At 35.1% G+C, this 19,710-nt stretch overlaps 1 protein-coding gene across 1 annotated transcript in view; it reads right to left on the bottom strand.

Annotated features, from left to right (window-relative positions):
• Positions 1-19,710, bottom strand: part of Hsf5 (heat shock transcription factor 5) — a 38,336-nt gene that overhangs the window by 1,439 nt on the left and 17,187 nt on the right. The window contains exons 4-5 of the mRNA XM_027950337.2: positions 17,670-18,191; positions 15,253-15,430 (exon numbers count right to left, since the gene is read on the bottom strand). Coding sequence (XP_027806138.1) covers positions 15,253-15,430; positions 17,670-18,191 — 700 coding nt within the window. The remainder of the gene's footprint in view (positions 1-15,252; positions 15,431-17,669; positions 18,192-19,710) is intronic.

Here is a 19,710-nt window from a genome sequence, read left to right as displayed (position 1 = left end):
AAAACTATTAGAGCTACTATAAATCTCATGTGGGGAGGTAAACTGAACAGCAGCAGCAGCAACAACAAACTTCTTATAATGACTGGGCTGAAAAAGATTAAAATAGCACTTGACCCACAACTTCTAATAACAAACATTTAAACACAGTAACTTTATTAGAATGAGCTTTTCATTAACAACTGCCAATCAAGGAGTATATAGAAAGCAATAAATATCCAGGACTTGTATTTTAGCCTGGTGCTGCTAGAGGTTGATGTCTTCACTCAAAAGAGAGCCTTACATGTTCATCAAAGAAGGTAAGTATTTGGGAAGCACAGCAGCTAAGTTGGCTTGAGAGGTGAAAGGCCTTGAGGGACAAGAGCACTGCATCTACTTATTTGGGAATGTTCATTTCTACTTGAAAGCACCCTTAGGGTTTTGAAGCTATTGCCTTAATGAAATCTCATCTATAACTCAATAGCTACAAAATGGGAAGTCATTTTTAAGAAATGAATTGAACTTTGCTCTTAAACATTCAGTTTCCCTCAGCTATAAAATTACATATCCTATCATAACATAAGAAAGGAGAGCTTCCATAATGGGATTAATATTTGGGTACATTCAGTTTGACTAATTATAGAAATTGGAGGGGCATGATAGAGCCTAATATTCTTTACCTCTTTGTATCTTTGATCTAAAAGGCATTTCCTTAAGTCAGCATGTGCTTAAAAGGCACGTTAGTGACTATGACTAACAATCTTCTAACAAAATACACATTATTGAAACCACTATAATTTGGATACTTAAACAACTTTAAGTCTCATTAAAAAGAAAAAAAAAAGTTGGGTTAGGGATGTAGCTCAAGGGTAAATAAATTGCTTAGCACAGAGGCCCTGAGTTCAATTCCCAGCACCCCACTCCTACCTCCCCAAGTCAAAGGAAGCTTAAAGTATAAGAAAATGCCCCATTACAAACAGTAAAAAATTTTAAATATAATTTAGCTACAGAAGGACACAGATACATTCTAGAATACGGGATGCTTCTGTTCAACTACTGAGAAACATGAAATTCTAACAGTTAATGTTAGAATCACAATATTTCAAAATTGGGGGGCAAGGCAGATTTTAGAAGTGATTTTATTAAGTTCCCTTATTTTAACCACAAATAATTGCTTTGAGAGTTGGAATCTTATTAATGTGAGATACTCAGAGATAATAATAGTTAAAATTTAAGTGCTACTTTAGGACTTTCATATTTGGTCTCTATTATTAAAAATTTAACCTTGGAATTTATCTATCAAGAGAAAAAAAATGTTTGCTCATCCAGGAGAAATAAACTGACCAGCAGTAATCCATTTTAAGATCTCCCCACTCATTACTCTCTGGGCTATGAAAAGATCAGAAGCTAAAAAGGAGGAACTTTTAATACAGGATTAGTAAATTTTTGTAAAGAGCCAGATAGTAATTAATTTTAGGCACTGCAGGCCTAAAATTACTCTGCCACTGGCATGAAAGCAGTCATAGGCAATGTGTAAATGAAAGGGTATATCTGTATATTCCAGTACAATTTTACTTATATATATTGAAATCTGAATTTCATATAATTTTCATGCATCATGAAATGTTCTTTTGGATTTTTCCCCCAACAATTAAAAAATATAAAAACCATGCTGTTGGCAGGCCACGTAAAATTAGGCTAGATGTGGCTCATGGGCCAGTTTATCAATTCCTGTTATAAGAACAAACACTGGGAATACAATCAAAAGAAATTTAACCAAAACAGGAGGCATCGAATTGAATCTTATTGTCACAGTTCTCATAAAATTATATTTTTTCCAAAGAAGATATACAAATGGCGAACAAGCACAGGAAAATTGTGGAATTTAGGTCTTAGGGAAATGCAAACCAAAATCACAATGAAGTATCACTTCACACTGTTATGATAGCACTAATAATAATTTTTAAATGGAAAGTAACAAGTATTAATAAGGATATAGAAATATTGGAACACTGGACATTGCTGACAGTCATGTAAAATAGTTCATCCATTAAGGAAAATACATTTGGAAAATGTCTTTGGTAGTTCCTCAAAAAGTTAAAGATAGGTGATTTCAAAATGCTGCCAAGGCCTTAGAACCTACAACTGCCACCCACCTCCCCCATGCTCGAGAGGGAGCCACTCTTGGGGCAGTTGTAAATTTTATCAATAGACTGTAATTTCTTCACTGCCAAAATGACATTATATTCCACTTCTGCCTAGCATTCAACATCTGACAGTGCTTACATGATCTCTTTAGAACTCATCAGTAAACTGCCAGGGACCAGATACCCAAGGAGAAATGTTCACTGATAATGAGGTAATGTACTGTATTTAGGCTAGTATATATAATGGTAAAGCAGTTTATGATCAATAGGAGCATATATGGTATACTGTGGTGGAGATCTTTTGGGAAAACTTTTAGGATGTCAGTGCTTCTGAGAAAGATCCACACCCTCTCTATGATATGCTAAGAAGAATCACTGCTACTACAGATGTTATTCAGACTTCCCCTCTTGGCATAGAATTACAAATGAAGACCAACTGAAGCAAAGTGCAAAAGAAAGTTCCAATTCCAGAAAAAGATCCAAAGAAGGCAATAATCCCCATACTTTCTACCTCAGAGCATAAACACAGAAATTCTAAGAAGATGAAGATTCAACAGAAAATTTAACCCAAGATGAGACATGTAGGCTGGACCTGGGATTTGAGGAATGGGATGGCTTTTAGGAAAAACCTTGGTGGGCTTTTTAGGAAATTTAAGAAATGATGATACACCTATATGTAATGGCTCAAGATATAGGTACTATCATTGTTTCAGATACTACAGATGACTTGTGTTTTCTAAATAAGTATCAGAGTAATTAAATAAAAGTTGAAGTTCTTTATATTTAGCAAGCAAGTCAAGGAAGTAGAGAAAGTGAGTGACAAAAAAATTATTAAAGTTAAAAAAAATGATGACCTAAAGGACTCGAAGTCCTTAAGTGATGATACTGATGTAGAAGTTACCTCTGAGGTTTGAACGTCCAGGAAAAGCTGTTTTGTACAGGCTACAACTTTAGATGTTGTAATCCCAACAGTACACTTGTGTTGAAGAATGCTGGGTTTTTTTGTTGTTGTTGTTTGTTTGTTTCTGTTTCTATCTACTTTTCCTTGTTGCTAAGAGATGTCGAACTCTTTACATCTTGTTAAAGGTTTTTACTGAAATTTGAGAAGGGAAAAGAATAATTTGATCTAATTCTCTCTCTACCTTGGAAAGAGAGAATTGCCTGTGTTGATTGAAATTCTATGCCACAAATTCTTTGGACATGACACAGTGGAGACACAGAAATATTCAAAGTAGTCCTGCATTACGTTTTTTACCAGTAAACACCTCTCTGGAAACCCAAGGACAGACCTGTAGGCTACCTAATTCTTATTAAGCACAAAATAATTTTGTCAGTGTTTTCTTAGGTAAATCCATAAATAAAGCAAATGGAAAACAGTTTCATCTTCACTCAGATTAATATTAACTAAGGGATATTAAAGAAGATTTGATATTTTGAAAAAAAGGTAAAGATAGTATTATCATGTGATGCAGCCGTTCCACTCCTAGGTATATACCCCAAAGGATGATAAACAGGTATTCAGACAAATACTTGTGCACACATGTTCATAACAGCCCTACTCATAATAGGCAAAAGGTAGAAACAGCCCAAATGTCTATTAGCAGATAAATAGATAAGCAAATCATGGTATATACGTACAATCTAACATCATTTGGCCAAAAGAAATGAAGTACTGGACTGGGATTGTGGCTCAGCAGTAGAGTGCTCGCCTAGCATGTGTGAGGCCCTAGGTTCGATCCTCAGCACCACATAAAAATAAATAAATAAAGGTATTGTGTCCAACTACAACTAAAAAATAAATATTAAAAAAAAGAAATGAAGTACCAATACACATGTTACAATGCGGATGGACTTTAAAATACTATGCTAGTGTCCCAAACCAGACATAAAAGGTCACACTGCAAGATTTCATTTACATGAAAAATTCAGAGTAGGTATATCCATAAATAGAGAAGACAGATTGGTAGTTTCCAGGGGCTGGAGAAAGGAAGGGATATAGAAAAAAATTTGGAACTGGATAGAGATTGCACATTGCTATGAATGCACTATAGGCTACTGACTTGTTTGCTTTAAAATGGCTTTTTATAAATTTTACCTAAAAAAGTTACATTTCCCATCAATATGAACTAACTCCAGAAAAAAAGGGGAAATTAGGAAATGTCTATAAAACATAAAATTCATACCCAAATATTTCTTAATTTTCAGTATCAGAGCATGGTAATGAGATATAGAATAAACTTTTAGTAAGACATATGCAATTTTTATTGTCAATAAAATAGAACTGTATATCCATATGGTACCTAATACAGTAGGGTAGTTTTCAGTGAGTATTTAAAAAAAAAAAAACTGAAGGGGTAGTTTGACTCCTTAGATGTTTAAACCTTATCTCTCTGTGGCTAACTAAAAGACTACTCAAAAAGACAAAAAGTAGATACAGCCACAGAAAGCAGAATGGTGGCTGCCATAGGCTAGGCAGGGGAATGGAGAGCGATCATTTAACGGGTACAGATTTGTAATTTTGTAAGAGGAAAAGAGTTCTGGAGATGGATGTTGGTGATGGCACCAAAACAATGTGAATATATGTAATGCCGGTGAATATTACACTTAAAAATGGTTTCAATGCCAATTGAAGACAGCTTTTTTCCAAGAATTTATTTATTTTTTCATTTTTTTCAGTACTGAGGATTGAACCCAGAGGTGTTCCATCATTGAACTACATCCCCAGTCTTTTTTACTTTTTCTTTTTTGAGACAGGGTCTCACTAAGTTGCTGAAGCTGGGCCTGGAGCTTGTGATTCTCCTGCTTCAGCCTACCAAGTAGACAGGATCACAGAAAGGTATGCTGAAACTATGTAGGGCACACAACAGAATAAACAAGTCTGAAGTTCGGAGTTTAAGACTTAGGATATAAATTCAGGAACCATCAATATAATAATGCAATGATAATAAAAGCATCAATAATAATAAAAGCAATAAGACTGATTGAGAATACATAGTAATTAAATAGAGAAAGATTAAGAAAAGAGACCTAAGAGTTGAGATCTGGGACTTATCAACATTTAGGTTTTTCTAATACCAAAAGCTTTCTTCCTTCTAACTATGTGGTTCAAGTAGGTAACATACCTCATCTCACACTGACTTGAGGTCATATGCCATAGGACCTTATTAGGGCCATGTTTTCATAGACTGTTAGACTAAGTTCTATCAGAGAAGAAAAATTTGCAACTTCATAAATTATATTTCTGCTTATGCTTTAATTCTAAAAATGAACTTTTTTTTTTTAGCAGAGAGATTCTTGCTTAATTATATGTCATTTGTTTCCTGTCCCTAATAAAATAAAAGTGTGATTAGGTGTTATGATGGTGCCAATGTTTCACAACTCTTAGACTTCCAGTAGAAAGCCAAGGTCAATTAAGACCATCTATCAACACTGTTGACCAAACGATACGGCCTTACTTAGAAAAAACCAACAGGAAGAGTTAATAAAGATAATTAATGTGCTAATTGTTTTGTCAGTTACACTTATGACCATAACATGTAGTGAAAAAAGGAAATTATTTTAACATCAGGCACCAGAGTTCCTCTTACGAAGGTGACTGTCTTTGTTGAGAAATATATCTCGATAGGTTGTTTGGGTTGGAGAAGAGGCCTCTCAAAGATATCAGAAAATAGAGAAACTTCTCTGCCTAAATGAACAGAAATTAAGGGCCTTAGGAAAATGTAGAAGAAGAGACGAGAGAAGACAAGGTCTGGTGCTAGTACAAATAAAGAATGCAACTTTGTAGAAGGCCATGACTAGTGACAAGGATAGGTAACAGTAGTAAGGTGACCAAAGGCCTTTCAGGAAGAGTCATGGCTAATATTCCATTAAAAATTTTAAATGTAAATTTTATCTACTTCCCCAAATCTTCAGAAATTATGCTGCATATGCAAGTGTCTAGTGCAAATGCTTGGGGAAGGGGAAAGGCATCAAAGAAAGAGGGCTAATTCTGTTTATAGAATAGCCTGAGGCTGGGAGTGGTGAAAAACACCTATAATCCCAATAACTGGAAAGGCTGAGGCAGGAAGATCCCAAGTTGGAGGCCAGCCTCAGCAACTTGGCAAGACCCTGTCTCAAAACTAAGAAACAAAAATAAAATAAAAAAGAACTGGGGTTGTACCTCAGTGGTAAAGTGCCCCAGGATTCAATCCCCAGGACCAAAAATAGAGCACATCGGTAGACTGTGTGCATGAACTGAAATAAAAATACTTGATTTAGTATAGCATGGAGCCAACAGAGAAAAACTCTGGGAGGCAAGACAGGGGCAAATCTGGAATTAGGCAGAAGTAGAAATTTGAAAATAAAAGCCACTTGCAAGGGGCTAAGGCTGTGGCTCAGTGGTAGCGCGCCTTCCTCAAAGATGTGAGGCACTGGGTTCGATACTCAGCACCACATAAAAAAAAATAAATAAAGATATTGTGTCCATCTACAACTAAAAAAATAAAATAAAATAAAAATAAATAAATAAGCCACTTGTGCAAGCCCTAAAAAGTCCCAGAAATCTTAAAAAGGCATTTTTATGTAGGCTAAGGTTAGCTTGAGTCAATCATATTCAAACATTGAAAGTCAGTTTAATATCTGGAATATAAATATATTTTCTAAAAATTCTATAAATTGCTCATTCCTATTATTATGAAGCTTTTAAAAAACTTTTTAGTACTAAGTTCTAAGAGGAAAATTCATTGCATAAAGTTCATTCCTTAAAAGAAGAAAAAGTCAACAAATAAATGACCTAACATTACATCTCAAAGCCCTAGAAAAAGAAGAACAAATCAACCCCAAAAGAAGTAGAAAGCAGGAAATAATTAAAATCAGAGCTGAAATCAATGAAATTGAAACAAAAGAAACAACTGAAAAATTGACAAAACAAAAAGTTGGTTCTTTGAAAAAAATAAATAAAATTGATAAATTCTTAGCCATGCTAATAAAGAGGAGAAAAAACAAAATTACTAACAACTGTGATGAAAAAGAAAATATCATGATGGACACTACAGAAATACATAAGATAATTAGAAATTATTTTGAAAATTTGTACTCCACTAGAATAAAAAATATTGAAGGCATCGATAAGTTTCTAGAGTTATATGATTTGCCCAAACTGAATCAGGATGATATACACAAGTTAAACAGATCAATTTCAAGCAGTGAAGTAGAAGACACCATCAGAAACCTACCAACCAAGAAAAGCCCAGGACCAGATGGATACACAGCTGAGTTCTTCTACAAGACCTTCAAAGAAGAACTAATACCAATACTCCTCAAATTATTCCATGAAATAGAAAAAGAGGGAACACTTCCAAACTCATTCTATGAGGCCAATATCACCCTGATTCCAAAACCAGACAAAGACACATCAAAGAAAGAAAACTCCAGACCAATATCTCTAATGAACATAGATGCAAAAATTCTCAATAAAATTCTGGCAGCTCGAATACAAAAACATATTGAAAAGATAGTGCACCATGATCAAGTGGGGTTCATTCCAGGGATACAAGGTTGGTTCAACACACAGAAATCAATAAATGTAATTCATCATATCAATAGACCTAAAGATAACAATCATATGATCATCTCAATAGATGCAGAAAAAGCATTTGACAAAATACAGCACCCTTCATGTTCAAAACACCAGAAAAACTAGGGATAACAGGAACATATCTCAACATTGTAAATGCTGTCTATGCGAAGCCCAAGGCCAACATCATTCTAAATGGAGAAAAATTGAAAGCATTCCCTCTAAACACTGGAACAATACAGAGAAGACAGGGATGCCCTTTTTTACCACTTTTATTTAACACAGTTTTTGAAACTCTAGCCAGACAAAAGAAATTAAAGGGATAAGATAGGAAAAGAAGAACTCAAACTATCACTATTTGTGGATGACATGATTCTATACCTAGAGAATCCAAAAAATTCCACCAGAAAACTTCAAGAATAAATGAATTCAGAAAAGTAGCGGGATATAAAATCAACACCCATAAATCAAAGGCATTTCATTACATCAGTGACAAATCCTCTGACAAAACAGATGAAAGACCTCTACAATGAAAACTACAGAACACTAAAGAAAGAAATTAAAGAAGACCTTAGAAGATGGAAAGATCTCCTTTGTTCTTGGGTAGGTAGAATTAATATTGTCAAAATGACCATACTACCAAAAGCACTATATAAATTTAATGCAATTCCAATCAAAATCTCAATGACATTCCTCATAGAAAAAGCAATCATGAAATTCATCTGGAAAAATAAGAGACCCAGAAGAGCCAAAGCAATCCTTACCAAGAAGAGTAAAGCAGGTGGCCTTACTATACCAGACCTTAAACTATACTACAGAGCAATAGTAACAAAAATGGCATGGACTGGCACCAAAATACACTTGTAGACCAATGGTACAGAATAGAGGACACAGAAATAAACCCACATAAATACAATTATCTCATACTAGACAAAGGCGCCAAAAACAAATGGTACTAGGAAAACTGGAAATCCCTATGCAGCAAAATAAAATTAAGCCCCTATCTCTCACCATGTGAAAAACTCAACTCAAAGTGGATCAAGGACATAGGAATTAAACCAGAGACCCTGTGCCTAATAGAAGAAAAAGAAGGCCCAAATCTTCATCATGTCAGATTAGGCCCCGACTTCCTTAATAAGACTCCTATAGTGCAAGAAATAAAATCAAGAATCAATAAATGGGATGCATTCAAACTAAAAAGCTTTTTCTCAGCAGAAGAAACAATCAGTGAGGTGATGAGAGCGCCTACAAAATGGGAGCACATTTTTACCACACTCACAGATAGAGCACTAATCTCTAGGATATACAAAGAACTCAAAAAACTTAACATCAAATATACAAATAACCCAATCAATAAATTGGCCAAGGAACTGAACAGACAATTCTCAGAAGATTATATACAATCAGTCAACAAATATATGAAAAAATGTTCAACATCTCTAGCAATTAAGAGAAATGCAAATCAAAACTACTCTAAGATTTCATCTTATTCCAGGCAGAATGGCAACTATTAAGAATATAATAAGTGTTAGCAAGGATGTGGGGGAAAAGGCACACTCATACATTGCTGGTGGGACTGCAAATTGGTGCAACCAATCTGGAAAGCATTCCTTGGAAAACTTGGAATGGAACCACCATTTGACCCAGCTATCCCACCCCTCTGTTTATACCCAAAGGACTTAAAAACAGCATACTACAGGGACACAGCCACATCAGCTGAATTCATAATAGGCAAACTGTGGAACCAACCTAGATGTCCTTCAGTAGATGAATGGATAAAAAAACTGTGGTATATATATATACAATGGAATAATACTCAGCATTAAAAGAGAATAAAATCATGGCATTTGCAGGTAAATGGATGGAGTCGGGGAATATCATGCTAAGGAAGCCAATCCCCAAAAAACAAAGGCCAAATGTTTTCTCTGATATGTGGATGCTGATCCATAATGTGGGGGCTGGGGGGAGCATGGGAGGGAGGGAGGAACTTTAGACAGGGCAAAGGGGAAGGGAGGAGGCAAGGGGGTAGGAAAGTTGGTGGAATGAGATGGCATCATTACCTAAAGTACATGTATGAAGACATATATGGTGTGACTCTACTTTGTGTACAACCAGAGACATGAAAAATTGTGCTCTATATGTGTACTATGAATTGAAATGCATTCTGCTGTCATATATATTAGAATATAATTGAAATGCATTCTGCTGTCATACAAATTAGAATAAATAAATTTTTAAAAATTTGCTCATTCCTATTATTGTGAATATTTATATATATATATATATATATATACACACACACACACACACTCATATATACACATATATATATATTTATTTTAGTTATAGATGGACACAATACCTTTTATTTATTTATTTCTATGTGGTGCTGAGGATCCAACCCAGTGCCTCACACATGCTAGGCAAGTGCTCTACCACTAAGCCACAATCCCAGGCCTATTGTGAGGCTTTTATATTCATGCTATAGAAACGCTGTATTTACTTTTAGTATTTTCAGATTTTAATTCAATTTTAGAAATTCAGAAAATTTACCATAATCCTACTCTCATATACATACATACACAAATTAAGTTAAAATATCCCTGTACCCTTCATTTCTATCTTCTCAAAGGTTACCATTATTACATATTTCAGTTTTATCATATATTTTCAGATTTTTTTTTCTATAATTATACAGCATACACTTAGCTTTCCGTTTTTCTTTCTAGAAAGGGAACTGTGCTAGGCATATGGTGCTGCAACCTGTTTGTACATTAATACATTATGGACACATAATGCTCACTAAATATTTCCAGGTCACAACTTGTCACACTATTTTCTTAAATGGTTGCACAGCATTTAATTATATGAATTTATTATAATTTATCTAGTTCCCAACTGTCAGGTATTTATGCTTTTTCTAGGTTTTTGCTATTAAAATAATACCATAGTGAACTTTTTTATGGTATCTTTGGAATACACATATTTCAGTAGGACAGATTTGTAGTAGAATTCTTGTGTTAAAACACATGAGTAATTTAATTATTTATAGATAATGAAAAACTGCCCTCCCTTCAAAAGGCAATAGACTTTTACATTCCAGTTGCAGCATATAGGGGGTTCCTTTTTTCCTACACCATTTTTTGGGTGCTACTGGGGATTGAACACAGGGGCACTCTACCACTGAGCTACATCCCCAGTCCATTTCTTTTTTATTTTGGTAAAGGGTTTCATTAAATTGCCCAGGCTAGCCTTGGACTTTCAAATCTTCCTGTCTCAGCCTCCCAAATAGCTAGGATTACAGGTATGCACCAGCGCACCCAGCTTCCTTATAACTTTACCAAGTCCAATATTAGGAACAGCTAAAGTTTTGCCAATTAGATTGAAGAAAAGTAGCTGGTTTAATTTGTATTTCTCTGGTAAACAAAGGTTGAATATCTTTTTATATATTCATTAGTCATTTTTATTTCTTCTAAACTGCATACTAATATAATTTGTTTTTAGTTGTAGATGGATACAATATCTTTATTATTTTATGTAGTGCTGAGGACAGAACCCATATCTCACTCATGTCAGGCAAGTGCTTTACCACTGAGCCACAACCCTATCCCCTAATTTAAAATTTTTTTTGCAGTTGTAGATGAACAGAATGCCTTTGTTTATTTTTTAAATTTTTTTTTAGTTGTTGGTAGACCTTTATTTTATTTATTTATATGTGGTGCTGACAATCGAACCCAGTGCCTCACACGTAGGCAAGTGCGCTACAGCTGAGCCTCAGCCCCAACCCCAGCCCCAGCCCCTAATTTGTTTATTTTTAGGTGGTGCTGAGGATCAAACCCAATGCCTCACTGTGCTAGGCGAGTGCTCTGCCACTGATCTACAACCACAGCCCCCCAGCTAAATTTTATTTATTTTTATTGGTTTGCATTTTTCTTACTGATTTGTAAGAGGTTCGTCTGTAATACTGATACATACATTTATGTGATAAGTATTTTCCTTAAGGCCATGCTAGTCATCTCCTAACACTGATTCTCATTCTTAACATCATGGTGTTATTTTAATAGTTATTATTTTTGTGGTGCTGAAGATTGAACACAGACCCTTGTGCATGCTAAGCAAGCACTCCACTACTGAGCTACATCTCTAGTCCTATGGTATTCTTTTAAATAGGCAAATGGCCCCCAGCCAAAGACTGTATTTCTAAGCTTCCCTATAGCTAGAACTTGGTCTTCTGTGACTTTAAGTTCTGTTCAAAAAGATGTGAACATATGTGATAACTTAGTGCATATGAGGAAAGGATATTTATAGCAGCCTGCTATCTAGAGTGGTAAGCCATCTTTAACCATGCAATACCTGAGGACTAGCAGAAAGAAGGGAAGCTGCCACTCTGGACAGTTAAAGATGGACAGATAAAGATAGGCTTTATCATAAGGAAAAAAAAAGTTCTATTCTTTTTTAAGCCATTGTTGTCTTTTATGGTGCTAGTGATTGAACCTAAGGCCTCATGCATGCTAGGCAAATGCTCTACCACTGAGCTTCATCTCTAGTCCCTTTTGTTTTATTTGTTACAATTTCTATTCTAATGTATTATTTATATAATTATGATGTTCTAATTTATATCCTAATAGGCAATTTGGAATCTAGATGTGAGGTGCTGCTATAATTCAAATTTTAAAATGTGGTTCTGGGCACTGGAGTATATTTCAGTGGTTCAATTCAAGTATCAAAAAAAAAAAAAAGTGGCATGGGCTTACTAGTCAGACAGTAGGTGATTAAGATATAGCAGGCTGGAATGTTGGTGATCTTTGTTATTTGTGTCAAAACATTTGATAAACTCATTACCTGTGATACCCTGGAAGGCAGACCATAGAACAAGTGCTCATACAACCATAGGGAAAAGGCTAACAAAATTCACACTGTGTTGACTATTTCTTGACACATTCAGCAAAGTCCTAAAAGAAGAGATGAGCTCAGTCTAGAGGTTCCCAGTGTGCAAGCAAAGATGGATGGGAATATTTCTCTTCCTGTAGTTGACAATCTATTCACTACAGCTCATTAGTTTAGGTCATACATCCAACTGCTTCAGAAACCCAAGGGAGCCTCAACCTTTTCTCAAGCACCTGTTGTAAGAACCTCTGAAAATTAGGAGTGGTGTGCATAACTATAGCCTCAACTATTTAGAAAGCAGAGGCAGGAGGATTCCAAGTTCAAGTCCAGACTGGGCAATTCAGTGAAGCCCAAGCTCAAAATAAAAAAGGCAGGGGGGAAGGCTGGGGATGTGGCTCAAGCAGTAGTGTGCTCGCCTGGCATGCGCAGGGCGCTGGGCTCGATCCTCAGCACCACATAAAAAAATAAAATAAAGATGTTGTGTCCACCGAAAACTAAAAAATAAATATTAAAAAAATTCTCCCTCTCTGTCTCTCTCTCTCTCTCTTTAAAAAAAAAAAAAGGCAGGGGGTATAGCTCAGTGGTAAAGTGCTTGCTAGTATCCATGAGATCCTGGGTTCAAATTCTAGCACTGCCAAAATAAAAAAGAAAGAAAAGGAAAATTTCCAGCCGGGCACAGTGGAGCATGCCTGTAACCCCGGTGGCTTGGGAGGCTGAGACAGGAGGATTGTGAGTTCAAAGCCAGCCTCAGAAATGGCGAGACACTATGCTACTCCCTGAGACCCTGTCTTTAAATAAAATACAAAACAGAGCTGAGGATGTGGCTCAGTGGTTGAGTGCCCCTGAGTTCAATCCCTAGTACGGGGCGGGGGTGGGGTGGGGGTGGTGGGGGTGGGTATGGAGGGGGAATCTCACAGACAATGGGAGAGAGCTCTACTGCAAAGATTCAACCTACTCTCAGATGATATCATCGTAGGTACCATTAGGGAATGGGAAAAGCATAGACTGCAAATCAAATATCAGACTTGTCATGCTTAACACTACCTAAAATGAGATCCCTGGCTTTCAACTGGAATGACCCAAGCAAGGCCAACAAAAAGCAGTCATCTACCAACTTTTGATTTGTTTTTTTGTTTTTTGTGCTACTAGGGATTAAACTCAGGCCTGTTCTACCACTGAGCAAATATCCCTAGTCCTTTTATTTTTTGAGACAGGATCCACTAAGTTGACCAGGCTGGTTTTGAATTTGTGATCCTCCTCCCTCAGCTTTTTTATAGCTGGGATTACAGGTATATACCACAGCACTTGGCTCCAAGTTGTTGTTGTTGCTTTTTATGCAAATGCCTGTTGTTATTATTACTGTTAATTAAAATGCCTGAGAATTAACAAGTCTGGTATGCTAAGAAGTGTAATTGTTCGGCCCCTAAAGTTAATCCTCAGACACTTTAGATTTATCCTTGTAGAAAATAGGTAACAAAAACTGGATCATTCCAACAAAAGAACACATACTCCATGAGGACCACTGCAGATGAGACTACCTTTAAGAATAATGAACAAGAGGCTGGGAATGTGGCTCAAGCAGTAGCGTGCTCGCCTGGCATGTGCCTGGCATGCATGCAGCCTGGGTTCAATCCTCAGCACCACATACAAACAAAGATGTTGTGTCCGCCGAAAACTAAAAAATAAATATTAAAAAAATTCTCTCTCTCTCTTTAAAAAAAAAAAAAAGAATAATGAACAAATTAGAGACTCCTTGGACAGGAAAGCCAGAGGTGATAGTTTCTTGATATTAAAAAAAAAAGAAAGAAAGAAAAAAAAAAAGTAGAACCAACAGTGTGTGCCCCAAACAATCACCTATTCTATTTTTTTTAAATATTATATTTAGTTGTAGATGGACACAATATCTTTCTTTCTTCCTTCCTTTCTTCCTTCCTTCCTTTCTACATGGTGCTGAGGATCGAACCCAGGGCCTCATACATGCAAGGTAAGAGCTCAACAACTGAGCTACAACCCCATCCCCTCTAGATTCTTATAAATCAAAAGAAAGGTCTGGGGTTGTGGTTCAGCAGAATGCTTGCCTAGCATGTGCAAGGCCCTGGGTTCAATCTTCAACACCACATAAAAATAAATAAATAAAATAAAAGTATTATTTGTGTCCAACTACAACTAAAAAATATTTTTAAAACATTTTAAAAATAAATAAAGAGAAAAACAATCCTACTGATATAGAGTTACACTTTATAGCATTTTTATGTACTCAGGATCTATCTTTTATATCCATCTAATTTCCTCCCATCACTATTTAAGTGTATAACCTTGTGTCCTACAGTCTTTTAATAAGTGAATAAGTACATCTACAATTATAAGTCTTTGGCATCTGAGGACAGTTATTAAGTCATCCTTCATTTTACCCTCTTCAAGTTAACCTAATTTCTTTGATTTATCTTAAATATTTTCAGCATTTTTTGAAAGCTTAAATTCTTATATGCAATATTAGGAAAATATTACATATTTTACAAGGATAATTTTTACAGTTATGTAAAAAGCAATGTGATAGATATAATACAATCATGAATAATAAGTGAAGACATAGAAAAACTGTCATTTAAATATTAATTTTATACTGTGGTTCTATTTCTAGCATTCTAGAGCTATAGATTCTAAAGCTTAAAATTACATAATCCTTACCAGGGGACTTTCCTTGTTGTGAGTTGCTTCTTCGCTCTCTGTATCTGGCTGGAGTGGATATGCCTGTGTCTTTACTAGATTTGCTAGCTGGCCCCATTTCTGAAATGAGGAATCCCATCTGTTCTGAAGGCAAGATATTCTCAGGTGGACTGGTCCGGCATTTTATACTGGCATCCACCTAAAATATTAAATTCATTTATTATTCTGAGATTTCCCCAAAATATGTACTAAAAGTTAATTAATCTATCAGAGTGTTGTGATACAGAAATATGATCCAGCCAGGCACAATAGTGCACTCCTATAAACCCAGCTCCTTGGGAGTCTGAGGCAGGAGGATCGTAAGATCAAGCCAGCCTCAGCAACTTAGCAAGGCCCTAAGCAATTTAGCAAGACCCTGTCTCAAAATTAAAAAATAAGAAGGGCTGAGGATGTGGCTCAATGGTTAAGCACCTATGGGTTTAATCCTTGGTATCAAAAAATATATATAATAATAATAAACAAAAGCTTGGAGATGTAGTTCAGTGGTAGAGTGTTGAAACACCCAGAATCCTCCCTAACACAACCATGATGCAACAAACATGCTTATAAAGCTTTTCATTCTTATGAACAGTACCTTTAATTAGCTTGCTATCTAATTATTTAATAGTAAGATGTTTATTTCCCCATACTCAAACCATTGAAATGTATGTGGAACTACAATATTCACTTATTATGATCAAAGATTTACCATGAGACTTGATGATTTTTAACTTATAAGAGAGTAAGATATTTTAAACCCTGACTGGCTAAGACCACCATCTTTTTCTACTCTAGCATATGTTCCATCAGATTTCCCCTACTAGTTGGCGATGCTGAGATGATCATAGTCATAATCCTGTTGAATTCTGTCAATAAAACCTGAATACTTTATTTTATTAATTTTGTATTATTTGTCTTTAAAAGGTTGTCAAAATTGTATAAGCTTTAGTCCCTATAAAATTTAAATTCATTTGTTTCACAAATGATCATCTTTGGATTGTTAAATCATTTTGTCAAGGTGACCAATTTCTAAAATATTCAATTTCTTTATATTTATTTAAAATTAACTATATAATGAAACAAGGTTAAAAGTTAAAAACAACTTTCATGAGCTGTGGTGTTCAAGTATACTAATGAAAGAAAAAGTAACTGTGGACATGCAATTTTAAGATACAAAATCCAATATCTAAATGTGACTATGAAGAAAAAAAGACAAATTTTGTATTCTTTCTACAGACATATTCAAAACATCATTTTTTTCCTACTGAATTAACATCATTATCTTAATGTAATAGATCTCAATAGTTAGGCTCAAAAAGGAAAGAATTGATAGGAATCTTAAGACGTCTGGATCTAAAATTAGAACTAAAAAAAAAAAAAAAAGGCTGCAAACAAAACACACCAAAATTTATCTTGGGAGTATCTAACAATAAAAAGATTTTCAGTCCTATTAAAAGAAAAAAAAATCAGCAAGCATTGGTGACACACATCTGTAATCCCAGTTACTCAGGAGGCTCAAGTTTCAGGCCAGGTTTGGCAACATAGCAAGACCCTGTCTCAAAAAAAAAAAAAAAAAGTGCTGGGGGTTTAGTAATAGGGCTTTTGCCTAGCAAGTTCGAATTCCTGATACTTCATACTTCAATCCCCAGTAGCACACACACACCGCACACACAAAGAAGAAAAAAAGAAAAAATCCAAAATGAAAAACGTTTATCAGGCTAAGATCCATAAAAAAATTAAAGTCAGAAAAAAAATGTTAACTCACAAGATAATGTTACTTTGGATATACTTTTGATGAGTTATTCTTACTAATTATTTAGAATCAAAGTATTTATTTTATCATCATATACTAACAGTAATAAAGGAATTAATCTCTACCTTCAGAATGTGTCCCTCAAACTACAGTCAGAATTCTGCTTTAGTAATGCAAGCAGTAGTAAGAAGTTTGAACACAATATACTCATTATTCAAATGCAGTGATGTTGTCAAAAAAAAATGGTAAGAAAAGACCTCCAACTATATCCTTACCTCCATCTACAAATAACTTGGAAAATCCTTATATCATCTGGCAAATAAACCACTCCATATTAGTCAGGCATATCTAGTCCATCCAAATTAAAATAGGAAGCAAAACTCAAAGGATGATTTTAATATGAAAACAAGTTTTAATGCCCAGTCTGCCACTTCAAACTATAACAATAGTAAGATGATGTCTAGGGGTTAAGGTAACTCCTTTATGAATCTTTCGTGCAGAACCACAGGGACGTGATCCTTTTGGAAAGTGAAATGAACTGGTATTAAACCCAAATAAAACCTAGAAAAATTCCACTAGAAGATTCTTTAACAAGAAGCATTGTGTACTTTGAACTTTATTATAATTCTTTTGTTTGCCCTCTTACCTGGTGTGTGTTGAATGGTAGCCCTTCCTGCACAAATACTACTGAAGACGGAGATGGATTATGACTTAGCTGCTCCTTCAGTTTGACGTGAGCTTGTTGTATGGCTGCAGATTCCTGCATTGTGCTATTTTCCACAGGTTGAGCTGTGTGGATGGTATAGATGTACTCAGGTGACTGTGGTAGAGAGCAGGTAATTGCTTGTTCTGTTCCAACCACAAAAGATGTAATATCTGAGCCTACAGGAGTAAGTGGCTCCAGCTGGCTAGCCTGACTTGTGGAAGATGGATTGCTGTTGCTTGAATTAGCTAGGATATGTTGGCCTCTGTTAGACTGAGATGTTGGGCACTGATTCTCAACAGGTTCCACCTTCACCATCTCCAATTTAGGGGAGGAATGCAACTCATCTACTATCTGAAAGACAGCCTCTAGGTTTACTTCCGTCTGTTTATTTTCATCAGTAGCACTGCAAGGCCAATTAGAAGACAAAAATTCAACTGGATAGGAGGATTGCATTGGAGGATTCTGGGAAAAGAGAAAATAGGACTGTTTGGATAGAAAATCAAATATGAGATTAAGGAGGAAAGAAACAACATTTAGGCTCACCAATGCTTAGCACATATGACTTATAAGCTTAAAGATCACTAAGAAAATCTGAATGCTAATCTTTTCAGCAATGGCAGCTTCAAATGTATTGTTAATATTTATTTAGTATCTACCATATGTCAGCCATTATACTAAGTTTAATACTGGAGTAAAGCACTAATTCTCAGGGTTCAAGTTCACAAAAGCAAAAAGCTATAATATCTAAATACCCATTTGCCGATCGAATGTCTATATAACCAAATTCTTCCATAAAGGTTTATAGTCAAAACATTATTTTATTTATATTATACTATCTTAGGAATACAGCAAGTAAATTGCAAACACAAGATGCTCATAAATCCACCAATCCTTCTACAGAATCAGGGGAAGGTACTGAATTCTGTTCCAAATGATCGGGGGAAAAATGGATAGAATATCAATGTCCTTTGGTTCCTGAGATTACTTTCGATAATGAAACAACAAACCAGAATAGCTGTGCATTTAGTTTTATATCTTTAAGACATATCTATAAACATACATATGTATCTATTCATACTTATCTAAATAATGTATGAAGACATAAAGATCTTCATACAAATGTCTAAATTATTTTGTGTTTTGCACAAAGTAGGCTTTCAATATGTTTGCTAATTATCTCAGTTATAAACATAAAATACAGAAGAGCTATGAATAGATACAAAGAATTGATGTTGTCAAATGTACTACAATGATGATATCAATGAGTTTTAGGAGGTTAATGCCCAATAAATTATGTAAATTCAAAGAGTATAAGTATCAAGCCATTACCATAGTACCATGAGTCTTTACTATGTGACAGGAACATAAAAAATACTTTATATAATAATTATTTCATTTAATGCCCATAAGAACCCCATGACAGGTGATATTCTCCATTTCTAAATGATAAAACTAAGGTTCAGAGAAATATCTTAATTTAATCAAAGTAGCAATGAAATAACTGACAGAGCCAGGTTTCAAGGTTTGCCTGACTCTAGATCTTTTGCTCTCAACTATGACAATATACTGACCTTTGATACACATTCTCACCAGTACCTACAGTCTAACTGCACTGATTTTCAGGATGTACTCTGAAATGCTTTTCCTTTTTCACGTTTTAAATTTTATGTCCCCTTATTTCTTTTTTCCTAAAATAAACATGTACTACTGTTGTAGTAAGAAAAAATCTTCATAAAATGTTTAATTTAAAACATGAGGCAAGAGGATCATGAGTTCAAACCCAGCCTCAGCAACTTAGCAAGGCCTAAGCAACTTAGTAAGACCCTGTCTCTAATAAAATATTTAAAAAGAGTGGGGAATATGGCTCAGTGATTAAGTGCCCTGATACCAATCAATCAATCAATCAATAAAACATGAAAATAATCAAGATATAAATACTGTCAGATTATCTCCAATGTGATCCATGACTGTGTCTGGATCT

This window comes from Marmota flaviventris, chromosome 17 (assembly GCF_047511675.1).
Source record: "Marmota flaviventris isolate mMarFla1 chromosome 17, mMarFla1.hap1, whole genome shotgun sequence".
In the NCBI taxonomy this organism is placed as follows: domain Eukaryota; kingdom Metazoa; phylum Chordata; class Mammalia; order Rodentia; family Sciuridae; genus Marmota; species Marmota flaviventris.
This window is presented reverse-complemented; position numbering and strand designations above follow the sequence as displayed.